At 48.0% G+C, this 27,730-nt stretch overlaps 9 protein-coding genes across 9 annotated transcripts; 5 read left to right on the top strand and 4 right to left on the bottom strand.

Moving 5' to 3' along the window:
- Positions 1 to 248: 248 nt before the first annotated feature.
- FPOAC1_013494 (uncharacterized protein) lies at positions 249 to 1,578 on the bottom strand (the record flags this gene model as incomplete). The annotated part of the gene is made up of 4 exons (XM_044857835.1): positions 249 to 630; positions 676 to 1,259; positions 1,304 to 1,323; positions 1,371 to 1,578. 4 exons carry the CDS (start codon positions 1,576 to 1,578, stop codon positions 249 to 251), a joined length of 1,194 nt encoding a protein of 397 aa, XP_044701217.1.
- A 1,182-nt stretch (positions 1,579 to 2,760) lies between these two features.
- On the top strand, positions 2,761 to 4,494 carry FPOAC1_013493 (uncharacterized protein; the record flags this gene model as incomplete). The annotated part of the gene is made up of 7 exons (XM_044857834.1): positions 2,761 to 2,838; positions 2,900 to 3,131; positions 3,177 to 3,203; positions 3,250 to 3,487; positions 3,533 to 3,946; positions 3,995 to 4,267; positions 4,311 to 4,494. 7 exons carry the CDS (start codon positions 2,761 to 2,763, stop codon positions 4,492 to 4,494), a joined length of 1,446 nt encoding a protein of 481 aa, XP_044701216.1.
- A 914-nt stretch (positions 4,495 to 5,408) lies between these two features.
- Positions 5,409 to 5,846, top strand: FPOAC1_013492 (uncharacterized protein; the record flags this gene model as incomplete). Its single annotated transcript, XM_044857833.1, has 2 exons — positions 5,409 to 5,738; positions 5,781 to 5,846. The coding sequence occupies 2 exons, from the start codon at positions 5,409 to 5,411 to the stop codon at positions 5,844 to 5,846; spliced, it is 396 nt and encodes a 131-aa protein (XP_044701215.1).
- A 51-nt stretch (positions 5,847 to 5,897) lies between these two features.
- Positions 5,898 to 6,892, top strand: FPOAC1_013491 (uncharacterized protein; the record flags this gene model as incomplete). The annotated part of the gene is made up of 2 exons (XM_044857832.1): positions 5,898 to 6,102; positions 6,144 to 6,892. 2 exons carry the CDS (start codon positions 5,898 to 5,900, stop codon positions 6,890 to 6,892), a joined length of 954 nt encoding a protein of 317 aa, XP_044701214.1.
- Positions 6,893 to 8,138: 1,246 nt separating this feature from the next.
- On the bottom strand, positions 8,139 to 10,305 carry FPOAC1_013490 (uncharacterized protein; the record flags this gene model as incomplete). The annotated part of the gene is made up of 3 exons (XM_044857831.1): positions 8,139 to 8,143; positions 8,689 to 9,763; positions 9,820 to 10,305. The coding sequence occupies 3 exons, from the start codon at positions 10,303 to 10,305 to the stop codon at positions 8,139 to 8,141; spliced, it is 1,566 nt and encodes a 521-aa protein (XP_044701213.1).
- Positions 10,306 to 11,487: 1,182 nt separating this feature from the next.
- On the top strand, positions 11,488 to 14,928 carry FPOAC1_013489 (uncharacterized protein; the record flags this gene model as incomplete). The annotated part of the gene is made up of 1 exon (XM_044857830.1): positions 11,488 to 14,928. One exon carries the CDS (start codon positions 11,488 to 11,490, stop codon positions 14,926 to 14,928), a length of 3,441 nt encoding a protein of 1,146 aa, XP_044701212.1.
- A 949-nt stretch (positions 14,929 to 15,877) lies between these two features.
- Positions 15,878 to 16,281, bottom strand: FPOAC1_013488 (uncharacterized protein; the record flags this gene model as incomplete). Its single annotated transcript, XM_044857829.1, has 2 exons — positions 15,878 to 15,957; positions 16,050 to 16,281. The coding sequence occupies 2 exons, from the start codon at positions 16,279 to 16,281 to the stop codon at positions 15,878 to 15,880; spliced, it is 312 nt and encodes a 103-aa protein (XP_044701211.1).
- A 7,114-nt stretch (positions 16,282 to 23,395) lies between these two features.
- Positions 23,396 to 23,669, bottom strand: FPOAC1_013487 (uncharacterized protein; the record flags this gene model as incomplete). Its single annotated transcript, XM_044857828.1, has 2 exons — positions 23,396 to 23,450; positions 23,557 to 23,669. 2 exons carry the CDS (start codon positions 23,667 to 23,669, stop codon positions 23,396 to 23,398), a joined length of 168 nt encoding a protein of 55 aa, XP_044701210.1.
- A 1,481-nt stretch (positions 23,670 to 25,150) lies between these two features.
- Positions 25,151 to 26,160, top strand: FPOAC1_013486 (uncharacterized protein; the record flags this gene model as incomplete). The annotated part of the gene is made up of 2 exons (XM_044857827.1): positions 25,151 to 25,378; positions 25,453 to 26,160. 2 exons carry the CDS (start codon positions 25,151 to 25,153, stop codon positions 26,158 to 26,160), a joined length of 936 nt encoding a protein of 311 aa, XP_044701209.1.
- Between the last annotated feature and the right edge of the window lie 1,570 nt (positions 26,161 to 27,730).

Below are 27,730 nucleotides of genomic sequence, written 5' to 3'. Positions count from 1 at the left end.
GACAGGTGTCTGTTTCAGATAAGCTAAATCGGGGTCGAGTGATAAGATTGAGAACCTCCAAGAGGCCTCATCAACCCCAACATAAGAGTAGAGAATACAAATGAAAACATACAGGCGATATGCCCTTTGGCCTCACATAATATGCAACCTGTGGTTGAAAGGCTAGACGTACTAATAATTGTCTGTGATGGGGTATCGACGAGAACTGACTCAGGGTCCAATTCAATTAATATTAGTTTCATCATAAGCTACATATTCGTATACTGAACAGTCGTCGTACGTGTCTGCAGTATCCCGTCCTCACTATCGTTATCCCCAGTCGGGTTATTCTCCAAAGACTCATCCCACCGTCCACTGTAGATGTTTACGTCCGTCTTACCCATACCCTCAGGCCGCAGGCTTACTCTGTTGAAGTGAGTATCATGTTCCAGCTCAACGAGCGTATCAAACTTGCGGCGCGGTCCATTTGAACCACCAAAGGTATGGAGGCCAAAATTGGCGCTTCCACTTTGCTCTTCACTGCCTTTTCGTGTGCTTTTGTCGCCGAGAACTCGAGGGGCGACGTTCTTGAGAAAGACACGAAGTGTTGGGAGGGAGCCGCACATGATGAGAAGGTTGGCTTCAATGATGCTGTCGTTGTCAGATATGTTAGATAAAAGAAAGGTGAAAACTTACACCCAAAGACAACCTTCTGCCAATGACCAGCTTTGATCGGGATTTGACAAGCTGGGCAAGAGAAGAACCAGTCGGACAATGGATGTGATAAGAGTAATGGAACCGATAGCAAAGAGACCGACGAGGCCAAGCTTCTGTCTAGTAGACATTTGTAGACCGATGACAGTTGGAATAGGCAATACCAGCAACATCACATCAGTGATGCAACCAAAGGCAGCCTGGGTAATGTAGATGGGAGGACGATTGATGCAAGTAGCCCCAACCGACATCCTAACATCCCATCCTGCAGCGATAGGCTTGCATGCAAACAGAACACTGAACCAGATACCGATGAGACTTGCACTGCAGAGGAAGCCGGTAAAGTAAACCGAGTATTGATACCACAGAGACGGCGAGAGTCGGTAGTAGAAGAAGCAGAGCGTCAGCTTAGAGAGGATTGTCGTCGGGATGTAAGTCAGTGTTGTACACATGACGAGTAGGTTAGCCTGGGTGTTGCTGTCGATTGGCATCTCCCATGCATGAACGCCGAGTAGTTTGCGACTGTATGCATTGAGAAGACACGATTGAGCCGCAATAGAGAGGACCTGAATCGTTAGTAAACGTCATTGAAGAAGACCGGTTCTCGTACCCAAGCGAAAAGAATTAAATCTGCGACCAGTTAGTAATATCCCAAGCAAACAACATCGAACACTTACAGTCGTCAATCAAGAACTTGCGCAAAATCACTGCATTCGTATACATCCGCTGTCCCAAAAACGCCGTCGCTATCGCAAACTCCATCCCGAAAATCCAGTACGCATTCCTCACCATCGACGCATCAGTCAGCGGGTTCTCAAAGTCAACTCTGTACCCCGACGGAGGCGGCACCGCAACCTCGACACCATTGACGACAGGAAATGACATTGTAACAGTTGATCGAGAGTTGAGTCCCCGCGTAGTGCAAACTCAGAACGACATGACGGGATGAAGTGGAAATAATGACACGCAAAATCGTTAGGTGTCAACTTGGGCATCAAATCGTGTAAATCTTTTAAGTCACATCGTCTACTGATATACAGCTGAACGTGATTTGATGATCACTACGCAAAGGGGCAGAATTTAAAAGAGACGACAGAGACTTGACTGGGGTTGAACCTTAATTATTGGGGAAACGTCAGGCGAGATTAGAGGGAAGAAATAAAACGTCAAGCTTGACGGGCCATCCGGGTAGAGAGAATTAGTTATGCCGGCCTTCCATAACAAGCCTAGACTTGTAGAAAAAACAGAGGTTTTAGCTGGTCTGTTCTCACGGTAATTCCGCGCTGTAACGGGCTGTGAACAAGGGCCATGACTCGAGATCAGGAGATCGGCATGAATCCCCGCCTTTTACAGTTGACTACGAGCCGTCAGCCCCAACTGCCGATGTAACGCTCGGATAATATCCCCTGAGGGTTGCAGGATGACTGTGCCGCTGATTGAGGGAACAATGGCCTCCTGAAGTACTCGAGTTCACCGAGACTTTGGGTCGTTAATCCACTATCGGTGCAGACTTTGAGCTAGCTTTTAGGCATGACATCGATTGAGCTTAAACTTGATTCAGCACTAACTTCTCGTCAATCTAGAGCCAGATGGGAATTGAACGGTTGAGTTGTTTTGTGGTTTATGACAATTGGTGATCAGATAGCCTACACCAACAGACTCTGTCTCCTGCATAGCTTTTCATACTGTCTGGTATTACCTCGCCTGCTACCTTGCCTGCCCGCATCCTCACCTATGGATAACCCATGTTAATCCCGGGGTCATGGCCGAAAACGATCAAGATCATCTATGCAGGATCAACCAACATGCATAATCGAGTAATGCCATGAATCCCTTACCAAATCCAACCTCCAGCCCATCTGACGAACCAATCGCATTCCCATCGCCCCCCAGCATTCGACTCCATCTGCGTGATTTTCCCCCAAAGAACCAGGGTCCACGAACCCGCCAGTTCCTCAGCCGCTTCTGCACAAGACGATCAACAAAAAGTACCCAAGTTCCCGCACAGACTTGTCCTCTCAGATCTTCTCTCCCCCCCTCAAAGTGACATCCCGTTTCATCGCAATCATGAAGACGAGTGCCTCGGTCTTGGCTTGGGCATCAGCCCTCCTCGCTGCTTCACCCGCCGTAGCAATGGAGACTTGCGTAAGCCTATTTCTGTCGCATTCAGGAGAAAAAGCAATGTCACTGACCTTTCGCGTTTCAGTGTGCCTCACTTGAAGCAAAGGGTCTGAAGCACGTTTACTACCCAGATAGTAACGGCTACAAGACCCGCACTGAGTCGTACTTTTCCGTGTCGTCGCAGCTGGAACCTTATTGTATCGTTCAGCCCGAGAGTGCCAAGGATGTATCTACGATTATCAAGACCTTGACAGCCGATACAAAGTGTAATTTCGCGATTCGAAGCGGTGGACACACCGTTTGGGCAGCGAATAACAGTGAGTAGGATGCTCGCTTGATTGAGTTTGTCTAATTGCGTGCAGTTAACGATGGTGTCACCATTGACATGGGTGAGTTGTCTTTGCTATTGGTTCAACGTGAAACTAACACGCATAGGATTGATGAACAAGACTACGTATGTCAAGAATACGAAGGTTGCTCAGATCCAGGCCGGTTCCATTTGGCGAGATGTCTACGGTGCTCTTGAACCATATGGTGCTACTGCTGCGGGCGGTCGCACTTCGACTGTCGGTGTCGCTGGCTTCTTGACTGGCGGTGGCAATACCTTTTATACTGCCCGTCGGGGTTTTGGGTGCGACCAGGTTGTCAACTTTGAGGTTGTCCTCGGCGATGGGTATGTACGCGCACGCTATAACAACGTCTACTAATGTTCCATCAGGCGCATCGTCAATGCCAACAAGGACAACAACGCCGATCTATGGAAGGCCCTCAAGGGCGGCTCAGCCAACTTTGGTATTGTCACCCGCTTCGACGTCCAGGCCTTCGACGCTCCTCTCCTCTGGGGTGGCCTGGTCACCTACTCGGCCGAAGAAACAACCGGTGCGCACGTCCAGGCCTACAAAGACTGGACCGATAATATCGTCAACTACCAGGGTGGATCAGTCATTCCTTTCTGGAGCTATACTCCTCAGAATAAGAAGATTGGCATCACTGTCTCGTATGAGGATACCACTGGTGCTGTCGCTCCAAAGGCCTTGGACGAGTTCTGGAAGATTCCTTATGAGACCTCCAACTTGCGCAAGGATACTCATCGCAATATGACGATCGAGCTTGAGCTTGTTGCTGGATACCGGTAGGCGACAGTCGTCCTTCTGTTTACCGTCAATACTGACATCGTTAGCAACGTCTGGTTCGCCATCACCTTCAAGAACAAGCTCGGCTTGTACAAGAAGGCTCTGGAGATGCACAAACAGTTCGTCAGCGACTGGTTGGCTCAGTCCCCCGACGGCGACTTTATCTGCCACGCCATCTTCCAGGCCATCCCCACTATCTTCTCCAAGCACTCCCTCGAGCGAGGCGGCAACGTCGTCGGTCTTGATCGCGAGAAGGACAACGCCGTCATGTTCCAGGTCCAGCTGATGATCAACGGCGTCGAGCAGGAAAAAGATTGCTCGTGAGCGTATGGTTCACTTCCGTAAGACGATGAAGCAGTACAGTATTGACCAGGGCGCTGCTGTCGATTGGGAGTATCTCAACTATGCCGACTTCACCCAGGATCCTCTTTCTACTTATGGCCCTAAGAATGTTGACTTTATTCGCAAGGTTGCTAAGAAGTACGATCCCAAGGGAGTGTTCCAAACCAGACTGCCTGGTGGATTCAAGATCACCAAGGTTGCTTAAAGCACATTAGTAGTCTTCAAGTAGTATGAATGCAAACAATATGCGTGATTCGTTTCAATTGACTCTTGAGTCGCATAATTACTCTCTACTGTGCCGTCGGTACGTGCCTCGCCTTCGCGTCAGCTCGCGTCACTCTTGCAACAGGGGTCCTAGCGCCAATGGTGATAGCGTGATACAGGGTAAGGCAATACTTCGCAGGTGATTACACACTATGCCGAGTCGCAGACAACAGTTATATAATGTCAAGTGATAGTTATTATCGAGGTTAAATTTTCAATCTTGCCGAGCTTCTAATTGATTCAAGTAGGTTAACTCGATACTTTAACCCGTCCTTTCGACAGACCTTATTAGACAAGAACTCGTCAGCGACACAAGTATCACACTAAAAGTTCAACATGAATTACTTTACCATCGCTCCAATTTAATAAATCTACGCACTAGGCGCAATTTAGATACTTCAGAGATACCTATATAAAGTGTAATAAGCATGTTTTTAACGTTATCTAGAGTTCTAGTTCCCGCTATCGATTGATCTGCTACTTTCGTCATCACTTCTAGAGCCTGGCTATGATTGGCCATGAGGAATATGGATGGCATTTTGATTGGTGCCATCGTACAGGCAAATCCACTTCCTAATAAGGACAAAAAAGCGAGTTGCTGCCATGAGATTTCTTCATGATGATGATCATTCGCATTCTGCACTTCTGGGACTCGGATTCGGGAACCGCGGACGACTCGGTATAGCCAAGAGATTCGCCGCGGCCACCGTTTTCACTGAGGCGACGGAAACCTCGCGGATTCAGCCCGATATATCACGGATCGATGGAGGAGATGATTTGTTTGTATAGGTATAGATAGGTAGCGCCCGAGTCTTACAACAAGCCCAGTTCAATAGAAACAAAACCACTATCGCAATGATTCCTTCTCCATTCGTTGACGTGATCGTTGTTGGTGCTGGTCTTAGTGGCCTCCAGGCAGCTGTAGACCTCGACAAAGCCGGTCTCTCCTACATCGTCCTTGAGGCCAATGATCGGGTCGGTGGCAAAACTCTCTCTGTCCCAGCTGCTACCGGCGGTGGGCTGGTTGACCTGGGTGCCGCCTGGATAAATGACAGCAACCAGAGAGAGATGTACGCATTGGCCCAAGAATTCGACTTCAACCTTATCGTCCAGCGCACTGAAGGACTGTCACTCGATCAGTCGAACGGAACGACGCATGCCATTCCCTATGGTCAGTTCGGAGATGTAAGTTTCCTCCAGTCTTCACGAACTTGACTAACTTCGAAGTTTACGAATGAGCAACTCGCTGAGATTCTCACAATCATGACGAAGCTGCAAGAATATGTTGATTGATCTAGCCTTGAACATCCTCATCTTGGCCCGGATGCTGGGAAGCTCGACTCCATGACAGCTTTGGAGTTTGCAAGCGAAGAGTTTGGAGAAGGCATCGGCCCGGTCCTTGTGAACATGTTATCGCGAGATCTACTTGGTGTCGAGGCGGATGAACTCAGTGCCTTGTTTCTCATCAACTACATCAAGAGCGGAACTGGTCTTGCAAACATATCATCTGACAGCAAGGATGGAGGCCAGTACCTGCGTAATCGCCAGGGTGAGTCCCTTGCTTTCGATCTAACTGAGCTAACAGATCAGGTAATGAGATGTTTGCAGTAAAACTCGCTACGAAGCTCGACAGGAAGAAGATCAAACTCAACTCTCCCGTCGTCAAGATTATCCAAGGTAAGAAAGGTTGTACTATCAAAACGAAAAGCGGTCACAAATACCACTCCAAGAAAGTAATTCTTTCTATTCCGACATCTCTATATCCCAAGATCGACTTTGAGCCTCACCCACCGCCAACAAAGAAAGAGCTTGCTGGCTCTACTGAGCTTGGCTACTATTCAAAGTCTATCTTGGTCTTTGATGAACCCTGGTGGCGTAATGCCAATTTCTCTGGTGTACTGACGTTTATGGATGGCCTCATCTCATTTACTCGAGATACCTGCGTTCCTGAGGATAAACAGTATAGCATTACTTGCTTCCATGTCGGCCAGCCCGGTCGAAGGTGGTCTCAGCTGTCTGAGCAGGAGCGCAAGGATACAGTGATGAAGAAGTTCAACGACGCTTTTGGTACAGTTGTCGACAAAATCCCTGAGCCTATTAACATCATTGAGAAGGACTGGCTCAATGATCCTTGGTTTCTTGGTGGACCTAGCCCAGTTATGAAGCCTGGACTGCTGACTGGTGCCGGAAAGTCTATTCGTGATCCCTTCAAGAATATTCACTTTATCGGAACGGAGACCTCTATTGTCTGGAAGGGGTACATGGAAGGGGCTATAAGATCTGGTATTTGTGGTGCTCTTGAGGTTACTGAAGCGCTTGACGGATCGCCTTATCTGTAAGCATCGATAGGAACCATTAGACGACAGACGATATAGATAGCAGATAGAACTATTGCAAGAGCTTTACTATAAATAGCCTTTACCTTTACCTTTTTAATTTACTTTTTTTAGTTATAATCTTATAGAAATATTTTTTTAGTATTTAATTTACTAGCTAATTTCTTTATCTTACTTTTTTACTAATAATTTCTATAACTAACTAACGTGGTTGATAAGCGAATGCACCATCCAAGCGAGTGCACCAAAAATCCCTCATCCTACAACATTTTCATCTAATCAGATACTTCTCAACCACCAAAGATGTCACAACCTTTAGATGAGGCTAGAATCCTTCTTGCACTTCAAGCCCTTCAAAATAACCCCAAATTAAGTCTCCGACGCGCTTCAAGTATCTATAAGGTTAACTATTGGAAGCTACGTCGCCGTCAAAATGGCATTCAATCGCGATGCGATTGTACCCCGAACTCCCGGAAACTATCTGATCTAGAGGAACAAATAATAATTCAATTCCTCCTTGATCTGGATTCGCGAGGATTTCCTGCGCGACTGCGTTTTGTAGAAGAAATGGCTAATTCTCTTCTTGCCGACCGCGACGCATCACCTGTCGGCAAGCGCTGGGCTCATAACTTCGTAAAGCGACAACCAGAGCTAAAGATACGTTTATTTCGGAGATATGACTACCAGAGAGCTAAATGCGAAGATCCGACTATTATTTGTGGCTGGTTTAGGCTTGTACAGAATACAATCGCGAAGTATGGTATCCGATCAGATGATATCTGGAACTTTGATGAGACTGGCTTTATGATGGGCGTTATTATGGCTGGAATGGCAGTTACAGGCTCAGAAAGGCAAGGAAGACCAAAATCAGTGCAGCCTGGAAATCGTGAATGGATTACAGTAATTCAGGCGATTAATGCGGAAGGCCGGGCGATCCCCCGTTTATCATTGGTGCAGGCCAATATCACCTTGCTAACTGGTACCGAGAAAGCAACCTCCCAGCCGATTGGGTTATTGCAACGAGCCAAAATGGGTGGACAAATAACGAGCTAGGTCTTGAGTGGCTAAAGCACTTTGATCGGTCTACAAGTAACCGATCAGTTGGTGCCTATCGTCTTCTGATCCTCGATGGCCACGAAAGCCACCACTCTGCTGACTTTGAGAGATACTGTCAGGATAATAAGATTATCACGCTTTGTATGCCACCTCATGCATCTCACCTACTTCAGCCTCTTGATGTTGGGTGCTTTTATACTGGTGTGTTAGGGTTAGGTTTTCAGTATTTTAGGTACTATTATGTCTCATCCATTACATATATAATCGGCTCCCTATCACACATGTGATCCCGACTCCCTGTTACATATATAATCCAAGCTCCCTATCATATATGTGATAAATCCCATTCCTATTAAATATATAAATCCCTGCCTAATATCTCAATCCCTATTCATTATAATCCTCATATTCTTCTCCACTTCCGCTCCTATTATTATTACTATTGCTATCACTATTGTTACCCTCCTTATAATATTGCTGGAGAGACTGTTGACGAACCAATGTAATCTCAGCATCAATATCGCCTCCTGCCACATTACCTAATTCCTCTACAAACCCACTGAGAGACATATGAATACCGAGCAGTTGTGGAATAGACGTTTTTCGCAAGCTATATAGATGACCGTATGTAGCCATCTGAACACCAAGGACTCTTAGATCCCGTGAAAGATCTTGTATGTTATTATCACCTGGAATACGTGACTTCAGGACAGGCTGAACGATATGCGTATATGATGCCTTACAGATCTCAAGGAGGTCAGGGAGCTCGTCTGCCACGGCGAGCGCCATAGCGCGGAACTTGTCCTCTTTCTTGATGCCATGGGTTGGATGAAGCTTATTATAGCATGTAAAGAGGCTCCTTGAGACAAAGACATAAATGCCATCGCCAAAGACGTCTGCCATAACTGTCAGTGGTCGCCAGGCATAGATCTTCTTGGCCAAGATGCCGTCGGGAAGACCGAGCTGTCTACTGAGATACTTGGCTATCCTTATTGAGAGTGCCCCTGTGTTGGCGCCCAGTCCGTTCTTGGCGAGGAAATCCTCAATCTCTCTTTCCGACCCTATAGCGGCCTGACTCGACCAATAATCCCATTCACGGACAAGTGACACCTTCATATCAGCAAGTCTGATGTCGTCAACCGTCGACATGTTAGGGCTGTCGTGCTGAACGGCCTGAGCCCAACGTAAGGTGAAGCTGGATAGCATCTCTGGGCCACTCTTGCGGATCTCATCTGCTACCCGACCTGCGTTCCGGCTGAGGTCGGCGAGGTGTTGTCGCGGATGGTGGCCATAGAGATGCGTCAGTGTATCAGCGAGTCGTTTCTGGCCTTTACCGCCGAATACCTCATGTAAGACGGCCATGCCTATGACGCAGATGTCATGCGATGACAGCTTGCCGCCAAAGTCTCTTCTCTGCAGCCTTCGGGCAACAGCTAGGCTATCAAAAGCGTCATCTCCCTCCTCTCCGTGCTTCTTATGTCTACTCTTGGCTCGCAAGGCCTCCACCAGGGTGGCTGGCTTTTTATCCCCGCTGAGTCCCTGCTTCTGTGTTCGCCCACCGGCGCCCAGCCGCACCACGATGGGTTCGTCGCCGCCCGTCCGAGGGGTCTGTGTGAGAGCTCGATTGGCAGATGACCGCGAAGGGATACCACCATCTTCTTTATTGTCTTGATGATTGTTCGACACTTGGGTGGATGCCTGGACGAGCTGGGTGCCTCTCCTCGAGAGCAAACCTGGTGTGGGAGAGACGAGTGGCTTCTTCATACGGCTTGCATCACGTTGGCTATCTGTCTCCGAGTCGTCTTCTTCGTCATTGGTCTGGATGCATTGCTTGGCAAGCTCGTGGACTAGATGCTCTGGTATGCCTTTTTCACGAGGGATGCATGCCACTGGCCGACAAACTTCTTCAGCTTCCTCTCATATTTGGAGAGGGTATCAGGCAAATGATCGTGGTACTGTTCAGCCGGTGCTTCGGATGATGATAATGTATTTCGCGTTGACAAGCCAGCAGTGTCTGTACTTGGGATGGTGTGAAAGGTAGAATCTGGGATAAGGCTGGATGATGGTAGACTCCTGTGCGCGTCGGCGTCAGGATTCTGCCTAGAGCTGAGTTCCTTCCGTGGGAGAGGCTGGCTCGACCTGGCCCCAGACGCGTCAGGGTCATCATCGGCAGTAAATAGGCCCATGCCTGAGAACTCTTGCAAACCCTTGTCGTGGCTGGGGCTGTTATCTAGAGTGTGACGCGCGGGCAATCCGAGCCTTCCGAGTCGAGGTCCAGACGTGCTGGGAGAGTCACCGGCATAATCAGGCAAGCGGACGCGCTTAGCCGAATCTGCGGCAGTAGCAGAAGCTGTGCCCATCTTCCTTTTTCTGACTGTTGAAGTCATACTGCTGGTCTGTTCCTTCATAATGATGACTTGTCTCTATGGCCTCCTCTTTCCTTCTACTGTAGAAAAGGAGGGAGGGATGGAAGAGAGTTTATGATGAAGAGTAAACATACTACGTTGTATATGTGAGTAATTTCCCAAGGCTACCGGGGTAGGTATGTTACATCACGGTCCCTACTTAAGCCACCCAGACTGGCCCCCCTGTTATTTATGCTTTTTTTGTTTTAGAAAAAGACGTTGATCTTTGATATATTGGGATAAACCCCCTAATCACATGTTTGAGAGAAAGTTTAATCTAGCAAGTATTAAGAGAAATTATTAAACGTAGCTTGATAAAATTAAGGGGGAATTTGAGGCCTGTATTTATGTTACTGGTGAGGTTACTCTATTACGAATTACCCTAGACTTAGACTATGATGTCTTTTCAAGAACGCCCTACTAATAACACATTACTACCGGTTATATAATAAGATCTAGATATTATTTTTCTATCAAGTAAATAAATAGTATTATTTACTATATACTAAGTATTTATATTATCATCGTTATTATGGCACCAGAGCGGCAGAAGATAAAGGGTAGATCAAATACACGATCCAGGCCCACAGGTCGTGGGCGAGTAGGTGTCTCGTCTTCCCGTTCATCTTCATCTAACGCCCGTACACCTATACCTCAGAATACTATCCTACGATACCTACAGTCAAGTTCGCCCAACCCTACAGCATCTAGAAGAAGAACATCGCCTGGAGCGGCAAGTTCTGACACGCTACGGTCAGACTTTTCCTCTGCTGCCAGCAACAACACATCTATCCACAGATCAGGCAATAGCAGCAGGACAGGTCCCGTTACAACAGGCTCTATCCTTCCCGAGTCGTCATCATCATCATTATCTCTAACCTCAGATATATCACCGCCAACAGATAACTCTCTAGGAAATGCCAGGTTACGACGAGGTAGAGAGGTGGATGCGCCGACCTCGTCTAGACCTCCAGTAAGACGACATTACAGCAGAAACGAATCTATACCAGGTACGTTCTTCCAGACGTGGATATTGATTGGCATGCTGATACTTACACAAAATCGATGTAATAGACTCGATGGACGACAACATGATAGACGCGGCTGCCCTAGATAGTAACGCGTTGCCAAGTAACCATGTACCGGTACATGGCTCTGATATACCGATGGATCAGACCGAGGAGGACAACAGGTCGTGGCATATACACTCAGCACCTCCATCGAGTCACGGGTCGTACCAGGGTCAGATACTCAGTCTCCAGACAATACTTCCAGGCCGCTAACCATCTGCCCCTAGACAGCATAATAAATAACCCGAACGATAACGATAACCTACGCGAACCTGCCATCGCCCGAAGCGATGATCCTCTACACGAGGTATATAACGAAGAACGAGCCGATCCTGTCACTGCGGAACTGCCAACCCGCCAGGAGGTTTACAATTGGGTTGAAGAGGAAGGCTTAGATGAAGGGGATAAGCTGGCTCGACGTATTGTCTATATCCTTACCGCCGGCCTGATATCATGCCCGGCGGATCAGCATAAGGAGCAGGACGCGTCACACCTCGCAACGTGCCGCCGCCATCTGCACCTGCGTGAGACGTGGGCTGGGTCTAGTGCAAGAGTCAGCGGGTTGTCCTTCGCAGAGAGAGAGGAACGGTCACGACAGTTCGGCCTGGACCGGACTGTTCGACCGCTTGACGCTTCAGTCACAGGTCTCCGTCGCGACCAGCTGCCACCAGCCAGCCGGCTCGAAGCCCAATTCGCAGGTTGGCACGACGACAAAGACTGGTCAGATGCCGAGGTCTGTCTTCACCGAGACGACATACCACATCGGAAGCTGGCCCCCGCTGTCCACGACATCGATAGTTTTCTACATGTCACGAAAGACCCGCGCAGCCTAAAAGGACCGCTCAATATATGCATCACGTCGCAGCCGAGACTCCTTCTCTCCAAGTCCATTCATATTCGCGTGCCTATACAGGTGGGAGAGAAGATCAAACAGGTCCCGATCTACCAGATCCCACATACCGTGCTCGCACATCAAAGGCCACGGACGGTCTATATGTTTTTCCCGCGGCTCTATGACGAGAAGCGTCAGAAGAAGGGCCCGGTACCTTTACGCGAGGAGCAGAATCGGCTATTCTTTGACGGCTTTATCCGGCCGAGTATCGAGAAGATTGGACCACACTTTGTGCACCACTTACCTGGAAGCTACGATTCTGTCCGGGCAGCATCACAGATCGCCAGGGAGTCGTCAGGCTCGGCGGCTATACGCGGAGCGGCCTTTGAGGTGCCGTATAGTGAGGAGAACCTCCCCAGGCTGTGGAGCGTTATGCAGGAGGCACTTGATCGGGCGGAGCGTGATATGGTAGCGGATGGGCTCCGACCTGGTAGCGACGGCAACGTAAGGGAGACAGAAGATGCCAGTAAGCTATGGCAATTTGGCGATGCCATCTTCCTCTGCAGTTACAAGGACACAAAGTTATGGCATCAGTCCTCCGGCAGTAGCATCGCGGGTGTGCTAGGAGACTTCCGCGCCCAATGCAACGTCGTCAGCCTCGAGCAGGAACCGGCCATGGGAAGTATTCACGGTGGTGGCCCTTCTTATAGTAGCAATAGGACAGAACCAACGTCATGGGGTCAAACTCAGCTTATCGATGTTGCGTCCGAGCTCCTGCCAACGAGAAGTGGGCATACTATTCTGGCTCGACGGTGCTGCCAGCACAACACCTTACGCTTTCTCTACGGCCAGTCTGGGGAGGCCCTACTCGGAAGGACAACCCCCCAGGCGGCAGAGGATGAGTCTGATCACGACTGGGGTGTTGAGACCGGCAGTAGCCAGGAGGATGAGGAAGGTGGAGGTGAAAGAGGCTATGACAGAGACGACGGACAAGTTCGACGCGGAGTAGGGAGCGGGGAAGACCAGGCTGCAGAATATGATGGTTGGAAGCCTCCCCGGATCCCGCGCGCCACGACAACAGAGTACCCAGTACACATGCTACGAGACTCCATCTCTATTACTTCGGAACCCAGGAGAACTAGTCCTATCTTTAAGCACGGCGTCTCGTATATTCAATCCTACACCGTAGAGGAGGGGAACTTCAATGTGGCCGCCATCTGGGCTTTCTCACACCCCAACATCTTTAACCTCGCGCACAGCGATGAGGCCTGGGCAGCAGTAGCCCGGGAGGGAAATATCAAGGCTAGCCGCCAGGACGCGGAACGGGCACTATCACAGTCCATTCAACGTATGGCTAGTAACCTGAAGGATCCGTCACGGGGATACGGATGGCGGATTGAACTGCGCATCACGACAGCACTCGCGGCTCAGTTACGGCCGGCGGAAGAGGCCTGGTGGCAACTGACCAAGCGGACAAACCGGCTATCTGACGAGCCAGGCGCCGTGACTGTGACCCCGGACAGGAATGCTTTCTACGTGCTTGCGGCTGGCGACTTCAATGCATTCGTACGACAGAACATCGATAAGCATCGGCGGCTTATGGACTATATTATGTCATATTGGGCGCGAGACCCATCTACACCACAGTCAGCGGCATCGCTCTATGCTATCGCAACGCTTGCTCTCCGGCAATTCATCAACCACCAGCCGTATGCATTGGCCAGGATACTATCTGCACCTCTCACCGCCGCTGCCGGGGGCAAGATCGGTCTCGATATGGCCCGTTCCAGAGAGCAGCGGGGGTTTGCCTTCTTCCCGAAAGATGTGATAGATTGGCATGAGCTCCGGCTATGTGATTGGGCCATAGACCTATTGCAGGTGCCACAGCTCGTCATTAAGGCACACTGGCTGGAAGAGGCATCACTACGGAAGTCTAGACACCTTATCGACCAGGTGATCAGCCTCGCCATCAGTAGGGATATCCGCACGCGGGAGCAGGCCGAGGATGTACTCGGGATCCTCTCGCAGCTTCTGATCCGCAGCTATAAGGAAACGGCATACCTAGCGCTCTTCCCGGCAAAGGGTGGGAAGAGAAGAGTGCCCGACATGGACGTATTTGAGTTTACCCTAGCTGGCGTGCGTTCTGAGTCGAGAGCCGTGCAGGGCAGAGACTGCAATCCTCCAGGGAACCACCGCTTCTTTATTAAGCACGTTTCGACTTATTTTGCCTGGGCATGGACCCTTGCTGATAGTGATATTAGCCGTGGACATCTCGAAAGCCAGCATTTCCGCGTTGAGGCGAAGAGGGCTATCAAAGCGTTTGAGCAGCTTAGCCACAGTCCGTTCATCACGGCACAACGGTTCCTCTGCGTGCTATACTATCGCTTCTGCCAGCAGGTACTCTGCTTCCCCAACCCCGACAAGATTAACGGTGTTATGTCTGTGACTGCCAAGAACGGCAGCCGTACCGTTCTCTGCACACATGTTATCAAGCCATGTGTAACCATTCCTGATGATGCCAAGTTGACGGATACCGTTGCAGCCATCGTCTTAACCCAGGATCCGAATATACATCCACAGAAGAGCATATACCCACCTCGTATCATATACTCTATTCAACAGATCCGCAGATATCTACGTTTGCCTTTATCTCGAGATAACCTTCAAGAGAGATAGAAGTAATTAGATAGGAATTAGGATGATATATACCAGTTAGAATAAACTAGATAGAAGTATATATAATTACTATCTTGATATAATTAAAAAGAGTGTTAAGTATATAGTGATGGATGATAAGTGAAATTAGAATATATGATTCATCCACACTCAAGAGGGAATATAGACCCTAGTCCTCTATCACATATGTGATCAAGTCCTACTCCTCTTTACAATGGGAATCTCCACTTCACTAGTGACCTAAAATGGATACTCGACTGATTCTCATGCGGGGTTATACAGTGGCTGCGATTAACCCAGCTGAACAGCCAGTCTAGGTCAAACCTAAACTCAATAGTATTTATACATATACGTATATGGCTCGACTCAAGATGCTAGATATTGTATATTCCCCACGTGCTATTAAAAGTGGCTTGCTATGTGATTGCCCTAAATCAGACTACATCAGCAGTTATGGCTAGCTAGTTCACTTGACCTTTCGCTATAATTAACAACCAGACCAGCAGCTATATATCTCTCGATTATACTCCGATAATAGGCCAAGTATATCTAACTTAAGAGCTTCCCTGTACTGGTTCCCCCAAGTGGTACCTACAAATGACCGTGTTAGGGTATAGTGCTGGGTAGTTTCGGACCTAGAGTGATATTCTATCCTGGTGTTGTTGAGTATGGGACAGTACATGCCAAAATCTTGGCTGGTCCAGGTTATAACAGTAATAGATTTTAAAACAATTTCTATTATATTTACCTCCTAGATATAAAGAAAAACCTTATAAGTATGTAACCAGACTGTTTATTGATATAGGTACCTGGGAGCTTTTCTACTTAGGCTACTTATAGGCCTATAATGTACGCCTTATCCATAGAAGTCTTCTACCAATAAAGTGTAACATGCTATTGGTGGAATAAAAACATCCCCCTGTAACCGCTGGTTGCATATTTTCATAAATTATTTACCAACAAGGGTCCACACACCCATAGTACCAACCCGATCCTGAGCAACAATAGTGTTACTACTCTTCCCGCCACCTAGTTTATTATCTATAGTAAGCTTCCGTTTTGGATAGTTATAAGGATATAGAAAATAAAACAGAGGGAAAATAAAAGATAGGAGAACTAACCTCTGATTGTTACATGGGCGTCTTCCGTGAAATTCGCCTGTGTAGTAACAATGTATGCCTGGGGTGGCGGATTGTTCTGTTTGTAGTGCGCGGTAGCCTTCTCAGACTTTCCGGACGTGGGTGCAGATGAGACAGATCCAGCGTCAGCTTCAAAGAAGCCGAAGTTGATCTTCTCAACGTCTGCATCTGCTTCGATGATGACCCAGTTCTTGTTGAATGTAATAGACGCCATGGTGATAGATAGAGAAGTATGAATAGGTTTTGTAGTATGTTGTGTGTGAAGTAGAATTGTCAGGAAGAACGAAGGGCTCTACAAGCAGCTATTTATACCTATAAATTACAGTTCCACTCTATAGTTTCTTACCTAATTATAAACTTGTAACTGTCAACAAGCCCAGCCTGCCACCAGTGATCAATACTCTATACAGCTATCATGCATAGCGACATTGACCTTTAGTCGCTGCCTAAGTAAATATGCAGGCCAAGGCACTTGGCAGCTGCGTTCTGCGGTCGGTCAATATGCAGCCCGCCTATCCCAATGACACGTCATAGCTTACATAGCCTATAGGCGTTGCCGTCGTGTCCTGCAGTCAAGCTCAGCCCCCAGTAGCTCCGCAAATCTACTTTACTACGCCGCCTTAGCTTATGTTCTACTATAGAAAGGGTTTGAAATCTGTGCAGCCTATGCGCTATATTTTACAATTGCTGTTGGTTATATCTCATGTAGCCACGGACACTTTCCTTTTATTAAGGCTTGCTAGCTCCTTTTTCTTAGTTAACAACAGTTATACTTTAAACTATAAGGAAACTAATTACCTATTAGTAGGTTAGTTAGGTGAATAGTAGTGTTGATTATGGCTAGGAGGCGTTGTAGACCTTGCGCTTTACCTCGAATCATAGAGCTAATTATGTTACCATTTCCTTATTCACGAGTGATATTAGTATATAGTAGTGATCTGCAGTTGAGTTGTTAAGAGTAACTCCCCACTAGAGAAAACTTGGCCGATCTGCATGTTCTGAAAGGGGAAGTAACAGCAGACAGTCAACATGGAAAGGATTTTCCTTGAGCGAATTAATTTTTCATGCTGTTGGCTCCTTCCTTCTAGGTCACATAAATGGACGATCTATACAGACTTGTGATACTTTAAATTGGGCTACCGCATGAATTACCTTGATTTAAGCTGTCCCGGCGTGGTATGAGGAGTACTTAGAAGCTAGTTTATGTGCGTGTCAAGAAACTAACCAAGTCTGTTCAGTTTACCGTCTTGGCACTCTGTGCCAAAATCATGTTTTTTTAACTGCATGGCAGCCTTGTGTTTTATCGGTGCTTTCCATGTTGTCTCTTTCCAGAATCGAGCTGTCATATGATGATGCATTGAGAGACAATTGTCGGTCGTACGGGTGCACCGAGCGTGGATAAGGAAGGATAGGCTGCATATTTTCAACCCCCACCGGCAACAACGCATTAGGCTGTGACCACCCGAGCCTCAGGCTTCCAGCTATTTTTGAAATGTTGTGTCAGTATTAGTAGCAACCAGACCTATGCTGAATTAAGCGCCCAGTAAGGCGGGGTAGTAAAGTAAGTGAGACGCGGAGAGGTTGCTAATCTTAATTTCGAGGCTTGTGCCGCCTTGGAACGTGTGGATCTCGGCAAGACCAGAAGCCAAGAGTCTGGAGTGGGGAGCTGAATAGCTGGATCAAGCAACTCGTCCTGCACTACCTCGCAAGATTAAATTCTTTTAGTCTAGATCGGCCTGCCCCGATGTAGATTCTCCAGCAGCCTACTACACTAGAGGCAGGGATTAGATTTATAGAGTCCATAGTGAATATTGCGCCATAATACTAATACATGGCTCATGCACTTAACACATAGCGGACTTCTAAATGGTAATATAGTTGAATAGAAAGACCCCTACGTTTTCTTAGTTAGTGATAAGGAATAGTTCTGAGATATAGGATGATGTGTCAAGGAATCATCCCTCATGGTGTCAGTTGAGACTTCAGCCAGGGTGAAGCGTACCATCCACAACCCCTCTTTCGCCACCACCCCTCTTTCGCCACCACCCCTCTTTCGCCAGGCAAAATAAAAAGCTCCACCAAAACTCACCAACTTCACTTACACAGAATTTGACCAAATTGACAGAAATGCGTAAAATCATTCATTTAATGAGTCATAAGTAGATCAATCTATTGTACTCTGGTTTTTTCACTATCCGCTGCGACCGCCTAACCGATAGGCCGGTGGTAGTTTGGGCCAAACTACCAACTTCGGAAAACGGCACGGGCCAATGGGGGTGGGGGAGACCCTGTCGGGTGGGTCGGGGCTGATGACAGGGGGCCAAACTACCAACCCCAAACTACCAACCACACAAGCAGCCAATCACAGACTCTCAATTAACCCCAAGTCTCCACTTTGGTCCTTAGGGTAAACCAGGACAGGAAACAAGAAAACAGAAAAAGCGAAGTAAGAGAAGAGAGATAAGAAAAAAAGGAAGAGGCTGGGATGGTCTGCCTGTCTATCCATCTATCCATTTATCTACGCTACCTCTCTCTCTCTCTCTCTATCCATCTCAATTCAGAAAGGCCATAACTGTCACAGACCAAGACCGGGCCTGCCTACCCTAGAGCTACAAGTGGGTCAGATCACGTGGCGATACGTTATCGCTGAGACTTTAGTTCACCGACTAGATAGATCCTGAACGTAGCTCCTCGAGCTACGTCTTGTCAATAGAGTCTGATCTGCCTGCAGTGCCTATCCGTAGCAATAGATCCCGTTCCGCCTGAAGCGTTCCCCGTTCACCTGTATTCCCGAGACCAGCCCGTGACACACACATACAACCCAACCAATTAATCATGGCTGCGATCAATTGTGCAATTAGGGATCGGGTTGGGAAAATCTTTCATGTCTTAGTCAAATTCGAACGTCGGCCAGAAAATACAATTAAAATCCGTTAAAAATCAATCACAGCAAAAGGTAAGGTGAAAGTAACATGCAGCGGTAGGCAAAAGCGTAATTAATCTTCTGATATCTATTATTGACATTTTAATTGCTATTTGCGGCGTATATCCTGCTTTCTTTTGCATCTTTCATGGTCAAATCTATCCCAGACTAAACCACACCAAAATGTTGCTTACGAAATAACGGTACACCCTTGTCGATGGCTTACAGCAGTAGCCAATGACATTACGAATAAACGCGGACGCAATCCTTGTCAGTCTCCTCGAGCCAATACGATAAAGAATAAACGCGGACGCTGGTTCCACTCGATATCCCAACCCTGAAGAGTGACACGAAGACACGTGAATCTCAGGGTTGGGAGTAAAGCCGTGTTTTGAACATCAGCATAGGTTCCATAATAAAATCCATGGCTTCTTTACCCAGTCTCCCTGCCCCGTTAAAGTATCAATGTTCCAAGACCTTCCGTCCGGGATCTCCCACCTATCCGACGAGCACGCAGACCATTATGCATTTACGTGAATCCGTGTGCTCTGTATTCACTCAGCCTTACTTCAAGACGCACTATGCTATGTTTGAGAGGCGAAGCCTAGATGCGCTCTTTATATTCTATCGAAATATGTCGACTTTGCTTATTATTACATTCACACGGTAGAACTCGGCTAGATAAGAATCTCCGACTGATCCATATATATGAGCATTATATAATCATCATAGCACGACCACTTGGGTTGTCCAGACGAAGATGCTCATCGCAACGAATAGAACGGCCAGGAAGGAATATAGCTAATAGGAGCGTAGTATGCTACTGACTGCTTAACCTATCTATGTATAGATTATAGAAACCACAAGATATACGCATATGCTACTACTGAGTGCCGTTACTCTTTCGGTCTGTAGCTAGTAATTATGCCTCCCATGCTGCTACTATACGTAAAGGGAGACACATAAAACGATACCTAATGTAAGTTGCGGCAGGAGGCGATATCATCTCCTCATATCCTACCCATGCCACTTAACGCCACTTCATTTCCATCACCTATATCCTTGTAAGTAAAGACCAATCACTTTACCCGGCAGTCATATAATACGCTTCCCCTTTGTTGACAATAGTATAAACGTAAAAGCAAAGAGACTAGGCATTAAAACTCTATAGAGATAAATGTCAACATCTATATACACAAAGTAAATAATAAATAAATAAATAAACCGACAGGTAGGCCGTGATATGTTCTTTCCTTTGCCTATGGCGCAGATAGACAGATACGAGATTCATCATATTACATTCCCTTGATCATCACTTCCTCAAACTGTGTAAGGCGCATAAAGTATAAAGTTTGTGATCAAGTTTGTAGCAGCTACCCTATACCGTAAACGTCACCGACTTGCCATTGGGTATAATAAACGATTGACTAAAGATTACGATATGCAAACTGATAATAACACACTAATTCCCGCATCGAATGCAGTGCCGCATTTGGTATAGTTTCTTGCGTTATAGCTAGCTATATGGACGTTATGCGCCTCATGTTATCCCATTTAGGTAGAGAAAACATATGCGACTTTGCTATGCACTTGCCCAGCTGTTCACTACAGTACCATGCCTCAAGGTTGTCAATTGCATCAGTTTGTTTATCCTTTCGTGATTAGAGACATGGAACTTTGGTCCCCTGTAGATGTATGTCTCAAAGTGCCTGTCTGCCACGACGGACCGCGGCAGAGACCTGCCTTTCCGCACCCTTCGGTATCGAAATCAAGAGATCAAGCAGCCATATTTCAAGTCTGTCTCAGACTCGCCATGCAACCAAGATTATTGCACAAGCTTTGCAACTCGGTCAACGGCATGCCCTGTACATATGACGTCAAGGGGTGCCGGGTTGGTAAAAGCGGTAACCACTTCTCTGATGTGCGGCTACACACGAATTGAAGGCTACGCATGAGTAAGTTACGTCCAGGAGGTGTCATGTACTCAGTGATGTGTGCAGTGCAATCTTGGCCCATCCCTTCCTAGCATTTCCCTTACAGGCGTTACTTTCCATGCCACCAGTATCAACAAGAAAGCAACGACCTGTCACAAATGGCAGGACATATGATCACGGTCAGGGCTAAGTACAGTTGGAGACCGTCATAGGCGTGACTACCGAGAGCTCTGATGCTACTGGGCACAATGGAGGATCAGTCCAGGTCACTCTCTGTAGTACCGTACATTTCCATGAAATTGATCGAGGTCTGCGTCGGACTAAGGCAAGCGACCGGATTCTGCCGCGTTGATCGCTTCCGCATATAACCTAGATTCAAATCCAAACAGAAGAGGAGAATATCAAGCTCTATTGCCGTCCAAACACGGGATACCCTGGTATCCCCTGGGTCGCCTGACCCTCCCTTTTCTAATTGACTAAGTAAGGCTATCATCAGATGACTTTTGCTCATAAAAATGCTGGTGGAAGAGATTGACCCAAATAGCGGGGGATTTGAGTCAGGGACCCCTCGGAAGAAGATTGGAAGACCACAGAAATTTCTCAAGGACCGTCAACCAAGAAAGACTAAGCCCATCGTAAGGAAGGAAAATTCATACTCAAAGGCAAAGATAGAGGAAGTGATGCTTTTCATGATACATGAGAACTTGCCAAGACTAGCACCGACCGGACCATCACAGCATGGCAGTCAGACCCCACCCCCCAATGGAATGAACACATGACCCAGTCATCGGTAATTCGACGGCCTAGTGGAGGCTTTCTGAAGGCTTCCTGCTGTCTTAGCCCTGATCGCACTCGGCGACTACCTTGCCATGTCTGCTGGCATCTCAGTACATGACCTTCCTCTACTGCGACACCGCTCCCGTATAGAAACGCAGCTGAAAGATGCTTCCGCCCTTGACCGATATGGTATCCAAATTACAACATAGTAGACGCAAACACAGCTGAAAGATAAAAAAGCATATGTTGTGATCTAGATAGGCAGGCGGATCGCAAAAAACAGGGACTTGAAGCAGCTTAGATGAAATTGTTAGTGCACTCTTAGGCTATATACCCACTAAGAGTGGTCTAATGTTTTTATCAGCTACTAAATCAGTACCGGTTTTTATGCAACCCACCTGATACGGTAATCGCGGACATGCTGCTCTTATTTTTCTGAGACTAGCTCAAATCGGGTCCCCGCAAATCGGTTTCAATACGACAATACTGCGGGGTTCCTGAATTGTTAAAGCCATTATCAGCAATCAGTTCGATTTATTGGCGGCGGTAGCAACCAAGCTAGCATAGCTCTTTCACTGGCTGTTAGAAGATATACACCAGGGCAGGCCGTTCGGGATTTAACACGCGGTGCGGGACGGGTCCGGTCAGGACAGGTGCCAAGTGGGGGTCCAATCAAAGACGGAACTGATAGCTTCCCAGGCTCACACAGCACAATTCAGGAATGGCTGAGGCCTGTTGCTTTGTTATCTGCAAGGGTTGAAAATTTGAATTGAGTTGATCGCCAGCCTGGGTTCATCTCTTCGTACCTAAGCCAATGGCCACATGCAGCTGAAGGTCTCATTATGAGAATTGATAGTCTCCCGATGGCTTTATTCTCGAGGGTCATCAGCTGGCTCTTCCATCGAGGTTGGGCTGTGATGGACCGATAGGGTGATCTCTAAATGACTAAGGCAGCACAATTCACCACTGGGGTTCCAGTTCAATCTTAGTTTAGGTGCCTAAAGATTGAGAGTCTCAGAGCTGGGGATTTTCTGGGCTGACATATTCCTATAATCTGAAAACAGTCTGTTGTGAACAGGCTGGCGGTCCATTCCATTTCCATCCATGTAGCTTCTCGTAGAATGGATGGACGTCCATCTAGGCTCACTTTGAATGGAAATAGACGCCAAGAGTGGGCCCGTGGAGGATGAGGGAGGCCGCATGAGCCGCCGAGCGGCTCGTCAGCGTCCAGGCCTTAGCGTTGCATTCATCACGTACATGGACATCCTCTTTTCAACAGTTCTGCTTGAAAAGCCGAAACATACATGACAATTGAAAGCCAAAAGTTCCGTGTGACTTTGCATCATTGTAATTGGAACATTCAGAGGGTCAGATATGATGAAATGGTGAGGCGATTGTAACCGCCACTACTGTGCTGATTTTTCTGCTTTGAGGGCATTTTCCCTTGTGAAAATGACTAAAAGGGACGTCGCATGCTTTTCTGAGTCAAGGTCAGCGTTGAAATACGCATGGCGCAAGCTGAAAAACAACCTTTGTAGGATGCCAATGATATGCCGTGAGAGAGAGAGAGTTTATTACGCCCGGGAGAACGAATCTCATAGGGCCAGTAGGTACCCTAAGCTATTCACGATTCCACCGCATTGGTCCGGTCTACACAAACTCTGCTTGACAGGCCTGCTTGAAGACCGACTTCTCTAAGTATTCAGCATCCTATCTTCAGCAGCTGAAACATGGTCTGTCAACTTGAGGCTGTTCAATGTTAGTAGTCAACTGCGATTTTAATGTTTATTATGTTGAGTTTTCCCTTTCAACTCGGTCTTCCCGTCGCCATCTCAAACTTGGTTGCCGCTCTCACATGTCCGATTCTTCGGCTCCTATCTTGCTGAGGTAGCTGTTGATCCTGGCCATTCCTGCGCGAAGCTGGGAAAGCACGTCGGCCTCTCGTCTCTTTAGACTGTCGTATAGCATTTCCGCGTGCTTGCCTGGTAGAGCTCGGTCGATGCGCTTAGAGTAGCCGCCTACTCTGTCACGGGTACCTACGGGGGCCTGAGCGTGTAAGCTTGGACCGTGGATGGGGACTTTGATGATGTGATGTGTGCGCTAGCCGATGCTGACTGTCGGATCAGGTAGTCTAAGGTACCTAATTCAGTAATAGATCGTCAAGATGATGTTAGATTAGTGGCTGGGGATGGGGTAAAACCCGTCTCGGGCAGATTGAAGAAGGATCAAGTCAACAAACAATCAATAACATCACAACATTTTTAAATCCACATCTGATATTCGTAATTGCGCGCATCCAACAGATGGCCGTGCATATGCGCAAAGAAAGAGTAAGAAAAAGAAGGCACTGACAAAAACCGTACTCGTATAACGTATCCGGTGGGGAAAGCTAACAAGGTGACAGAGCTTCGGAATTGGACGATGTCTCACAACGCCATGACTCTTTTTCAGGCCAATACAACGGCCACGAAAGTTTAAATGTTTCTCGCGTTCTTTTACTTCGACGAGAGGATCTATTTCCCCGACGGATGGGTTGATTGCAGATTAATATATTACTCAACTAATTGGTGGATAAAGCTCAGTTTCATTAGCGATATACATGTGCAGCGCCTGATATGTGAGTAAATACTATAGATGAATAGATAAGCGTCATGACTGAGCCCGAAGTCATAGTAAGAGCCTCTCTCAGGTCACATATCTCCAATATAAAATGATGTGATACGGTGATGTGCTGTGCTCAACGTGAATCTTTCTGTCCTGAGACCTACAGCTGCATCTGCATGCAGAATCCTCTTTTCGTATGGGAGACTCCTGTGTTGGAGAGAAGAAATGAGGATCCTGGACGAAGATCGGCCGCCGCCCTTTTTAGCAAAGGTCTGACACGTCAGAACATTCTATTCTTGACAAAATAGTGTGGTGGTGGTGGTGTCATGAACCTGATGTAGTCGAACACGGAGGGAGTGTGTAACTCTCTTTTAGAGAAACACGCATTGGTCTCAGAAGGCTCGGGCCTCTTCCGCCTGAACCCGCACCCCAACCTTGTGTTCGTCTCACCTCGGGATGAAGCGAGATACAAGTCGGTCACCACAACGCACATCAGGCATATTTCTGTATTGAGAACCTTTAACAGCCTCAGATGTACACAAATCTCAGAAGGGGTCGTTTTAGTAAGGGGTCATTCAGCTCGGGAAGGTCAATGGATTACGCATCGGTCATCTGCCTTGAGGTGTGGACGGCAGAACAGCGTGCAGCGACTGTACGACAACCAGATGACCATGGACGATCAAGTCCCAAAAGAAAACTATAAAAGGAGGAAGATTCAACCAGAGGACACACAGTCAAACATCAACAGATTAGCACACAGCATCAAAATCAATCATACTCTTCTTCTTTGATAACCAAACCTTTTACATCGTTTTCAAACTGCCTCTCTCACCGCCTTGTGCAAGATGGCAGCTCACTCTTTGATCAAGGGCCTCATCGTCGGGTCAGGTCTCCTCGCGGCCGCCGTGCAGGCTTCCTCGGGAGATCATCGCCTGAATGCTCGAGACAATGGCGGCTACAGGCCTGAGCCCCAGGGACATTTTGTCTGCGTCGAGCAGCACAAGATCGTCAAGGTGACCGTCGGTGAACCCGGGGGCGAGTGCACCATGACGACCACGTACCCCGGGACCTCTGTTGGATATCCCCGGGGACTACCCTTACTCCTACGCCAACCTCTACGCCGCCGCCGGCCTTCTCATGCGATGAGGGTGGTTACCTCATCCAGGGGACAGTTCTGTACCGACTCAACTTGGAGACTGGCGATAATCCGGCTGTCAACGAGAACGTCGGGCCTGGCGGTAACATCAATGCCATCGGTTATAACATCCTTGACAATTACCTCTATGGCTTTGTGGCCGTGAGTGGCGGCCGCTGGCAGCTGATCCAGATTGACGCCGAGGGTGGCCACCAACTGCTTCCCCTCACGGTTGACCGTTTCTACAGTACGGGAGATATTGACGCCAACGGCCAGCTGTGGATTGGGGCATCCGGGACTACGGCTTGGGCACAGATCGACCTGGACCCTGATTCGGCGAGGTACGGACAGCTCGTAGATTCAGGCACTATGAAAGTCCCAGGAAACTTCGTTGCTGACTGGGTGTTCCTTGAGAACGGTGGCCCATACCTCTACTCGATTGCCTGGTCGACCACAGCTCGCCTTGTTCGCTGGTCCATCGAGAGAAAGGAGTGGTCGGAGGTCCGTGACTACGGCAACGTCACGCCCGCGGCGCCTCAGTTCGGCGCCCTGTATGCTGTTGGCGATGAAATGTGGGGAAGCGACAACACCTCTGGCAAAATCATCGCGTTCCCTGTCCTGGACGATAATGCGCCGGCGAGGGATATCAGCGCAGGGCCGCCATCGAACAGCAACGATGGTGCGCGTTGCTTCGCCGCCCCAGCACCTTCGAACCGCTAAGGGCAAAGACGGTGCCGGAGGGGTGAGAGGGCATCATTCTCGTAGGAACACGGACTTTCTGTTGGTTCTTTTTGTGGCTGAAGCAAGCTGACTTGGGCCAGAGTATACGGTGGTCTGGGGAAGAGCTTTGTCAAGTATTTGTTAGTCACAGAGAGAATCGATGTGTGCCCAACCTGGATCGCCAGGCCAGTTGTGTTGCGCTTGGCCATGTCTAGGAAATGTAATCAGTCCCGGTAGTGGATGTGCCCAGACCATCCATCTGTGTTCTATCCGTATTTCAGACTAGCTCAGTGATACGTGTGCATCAAAACAGATCGCTTTTTGACCAATGAAGCCATACGTGACCCGTCGTGTGGGATGCTGCTGCAAGGTTCCGATCAGGCTGGCGAATCTATCTACCGATGTAGATGAAATGTAGATGTAGATAGATGTAGATCTACATCTATCTATCTACCAGAGGGCATGTGGGTCATCTATCTATCTACCTGGAGGTCCGGTAGATAGACGAAATGTAGATAGATGCCAAGACGGCTGGTGAAAATTGGGCAAGGTAGCTGTACTTTCTCGGTACTAATGGCATCCTCCTACTCCGAAGTATTGATACCTCTGACGATCCCTTCCCCAACCGTCCTCCCATTTCCCGATTTCCCACGCCCTCCCCCTTTTTCGATTGGGTCTTGGTTTGGCAGATTCTCATTGCCCTTGATGCCACCCAGAACATTGCCCAAATGGCATCTCAAAGCGATTTATTTAGTTACGCAACTGATGCTAACATATCGGAAATATCCTATCCAGGAGATCCAACCTTGCCGATGCACGATTCCTCGTCTCGCAGCAGCCGTTCAATCATCAAAGACTGGGATGCAGTATCGCAGGCTGTCCGCAGCCATTGGGTCCTCTCAGCTCGAACTGGACAAGCTACCGGCTGGTTTTGGGCTCACGGCTATGACGTTCAAGCTAGGTCCAAAGGCAATGAGTCTGGCCCCCATACGTGGCTCTGTTGTCACTGTGTCCAGCATGGCGTTCCCCGGCCAAAGGCTTACGTCTCGTCCAATACTCGGAACATTGAAGGTCATCTCAGCAAGGCCCACAATATTTTCATCCAGATCCATCAAAAGCAACACGATATATGCAGGAGCGCCCTCCTAATCAACTAACCCTTCATGATTTGGCAGCCAAGAAACGGAAGAGGGACGACTTTCACGACGAGTTGGTTACTCGATTTGACAAGACCACGTTCCAGCGCCACATTGTCCAGTGGATCACCGATGCAAATCTGTCATTTCGCGTACCGGAGCATAAAGGCCTCCAAAAGGTCTTTCAGTACCTGAACCCCTTGGTTCACGAGACTTCCGCCAATCTAACCCACGAAACGGTTCGAGTTAGGATCATCGACGAGTTCAACACATACAAATCGCGCGTCATCCACGCACTGTCACGAAGCCCAAGCCAGGTTCATATTGCATTTGATGGCTGGACGTCCCGGAACAGACATTCATTCTTCTCCATAAATGCCTTCTTCCTCGATGAAGATACATTCCAGCCACGGAAGATCGTCCTTGGCCTCCTA

This window comes from Fusarium poae (genome assembly GCF_019609905.1).
Source record: "Fusarium poae strain DAOMC 252244 chromosome Unknown contig_2, whole genome shotgun sequence".
Classification (NCBI taxonomy): domain Eukaryota; kingdom Fungi; phylum Ascomycota; class Sordariomycetes; order Hypocreales; family Nectriaceae; genus Fusarium; species Fusarium poae.
Note: the sequence above shows the minus strand (reverse complement) of the source record. Positions and strands in the feature narration are given on the sequence as shown.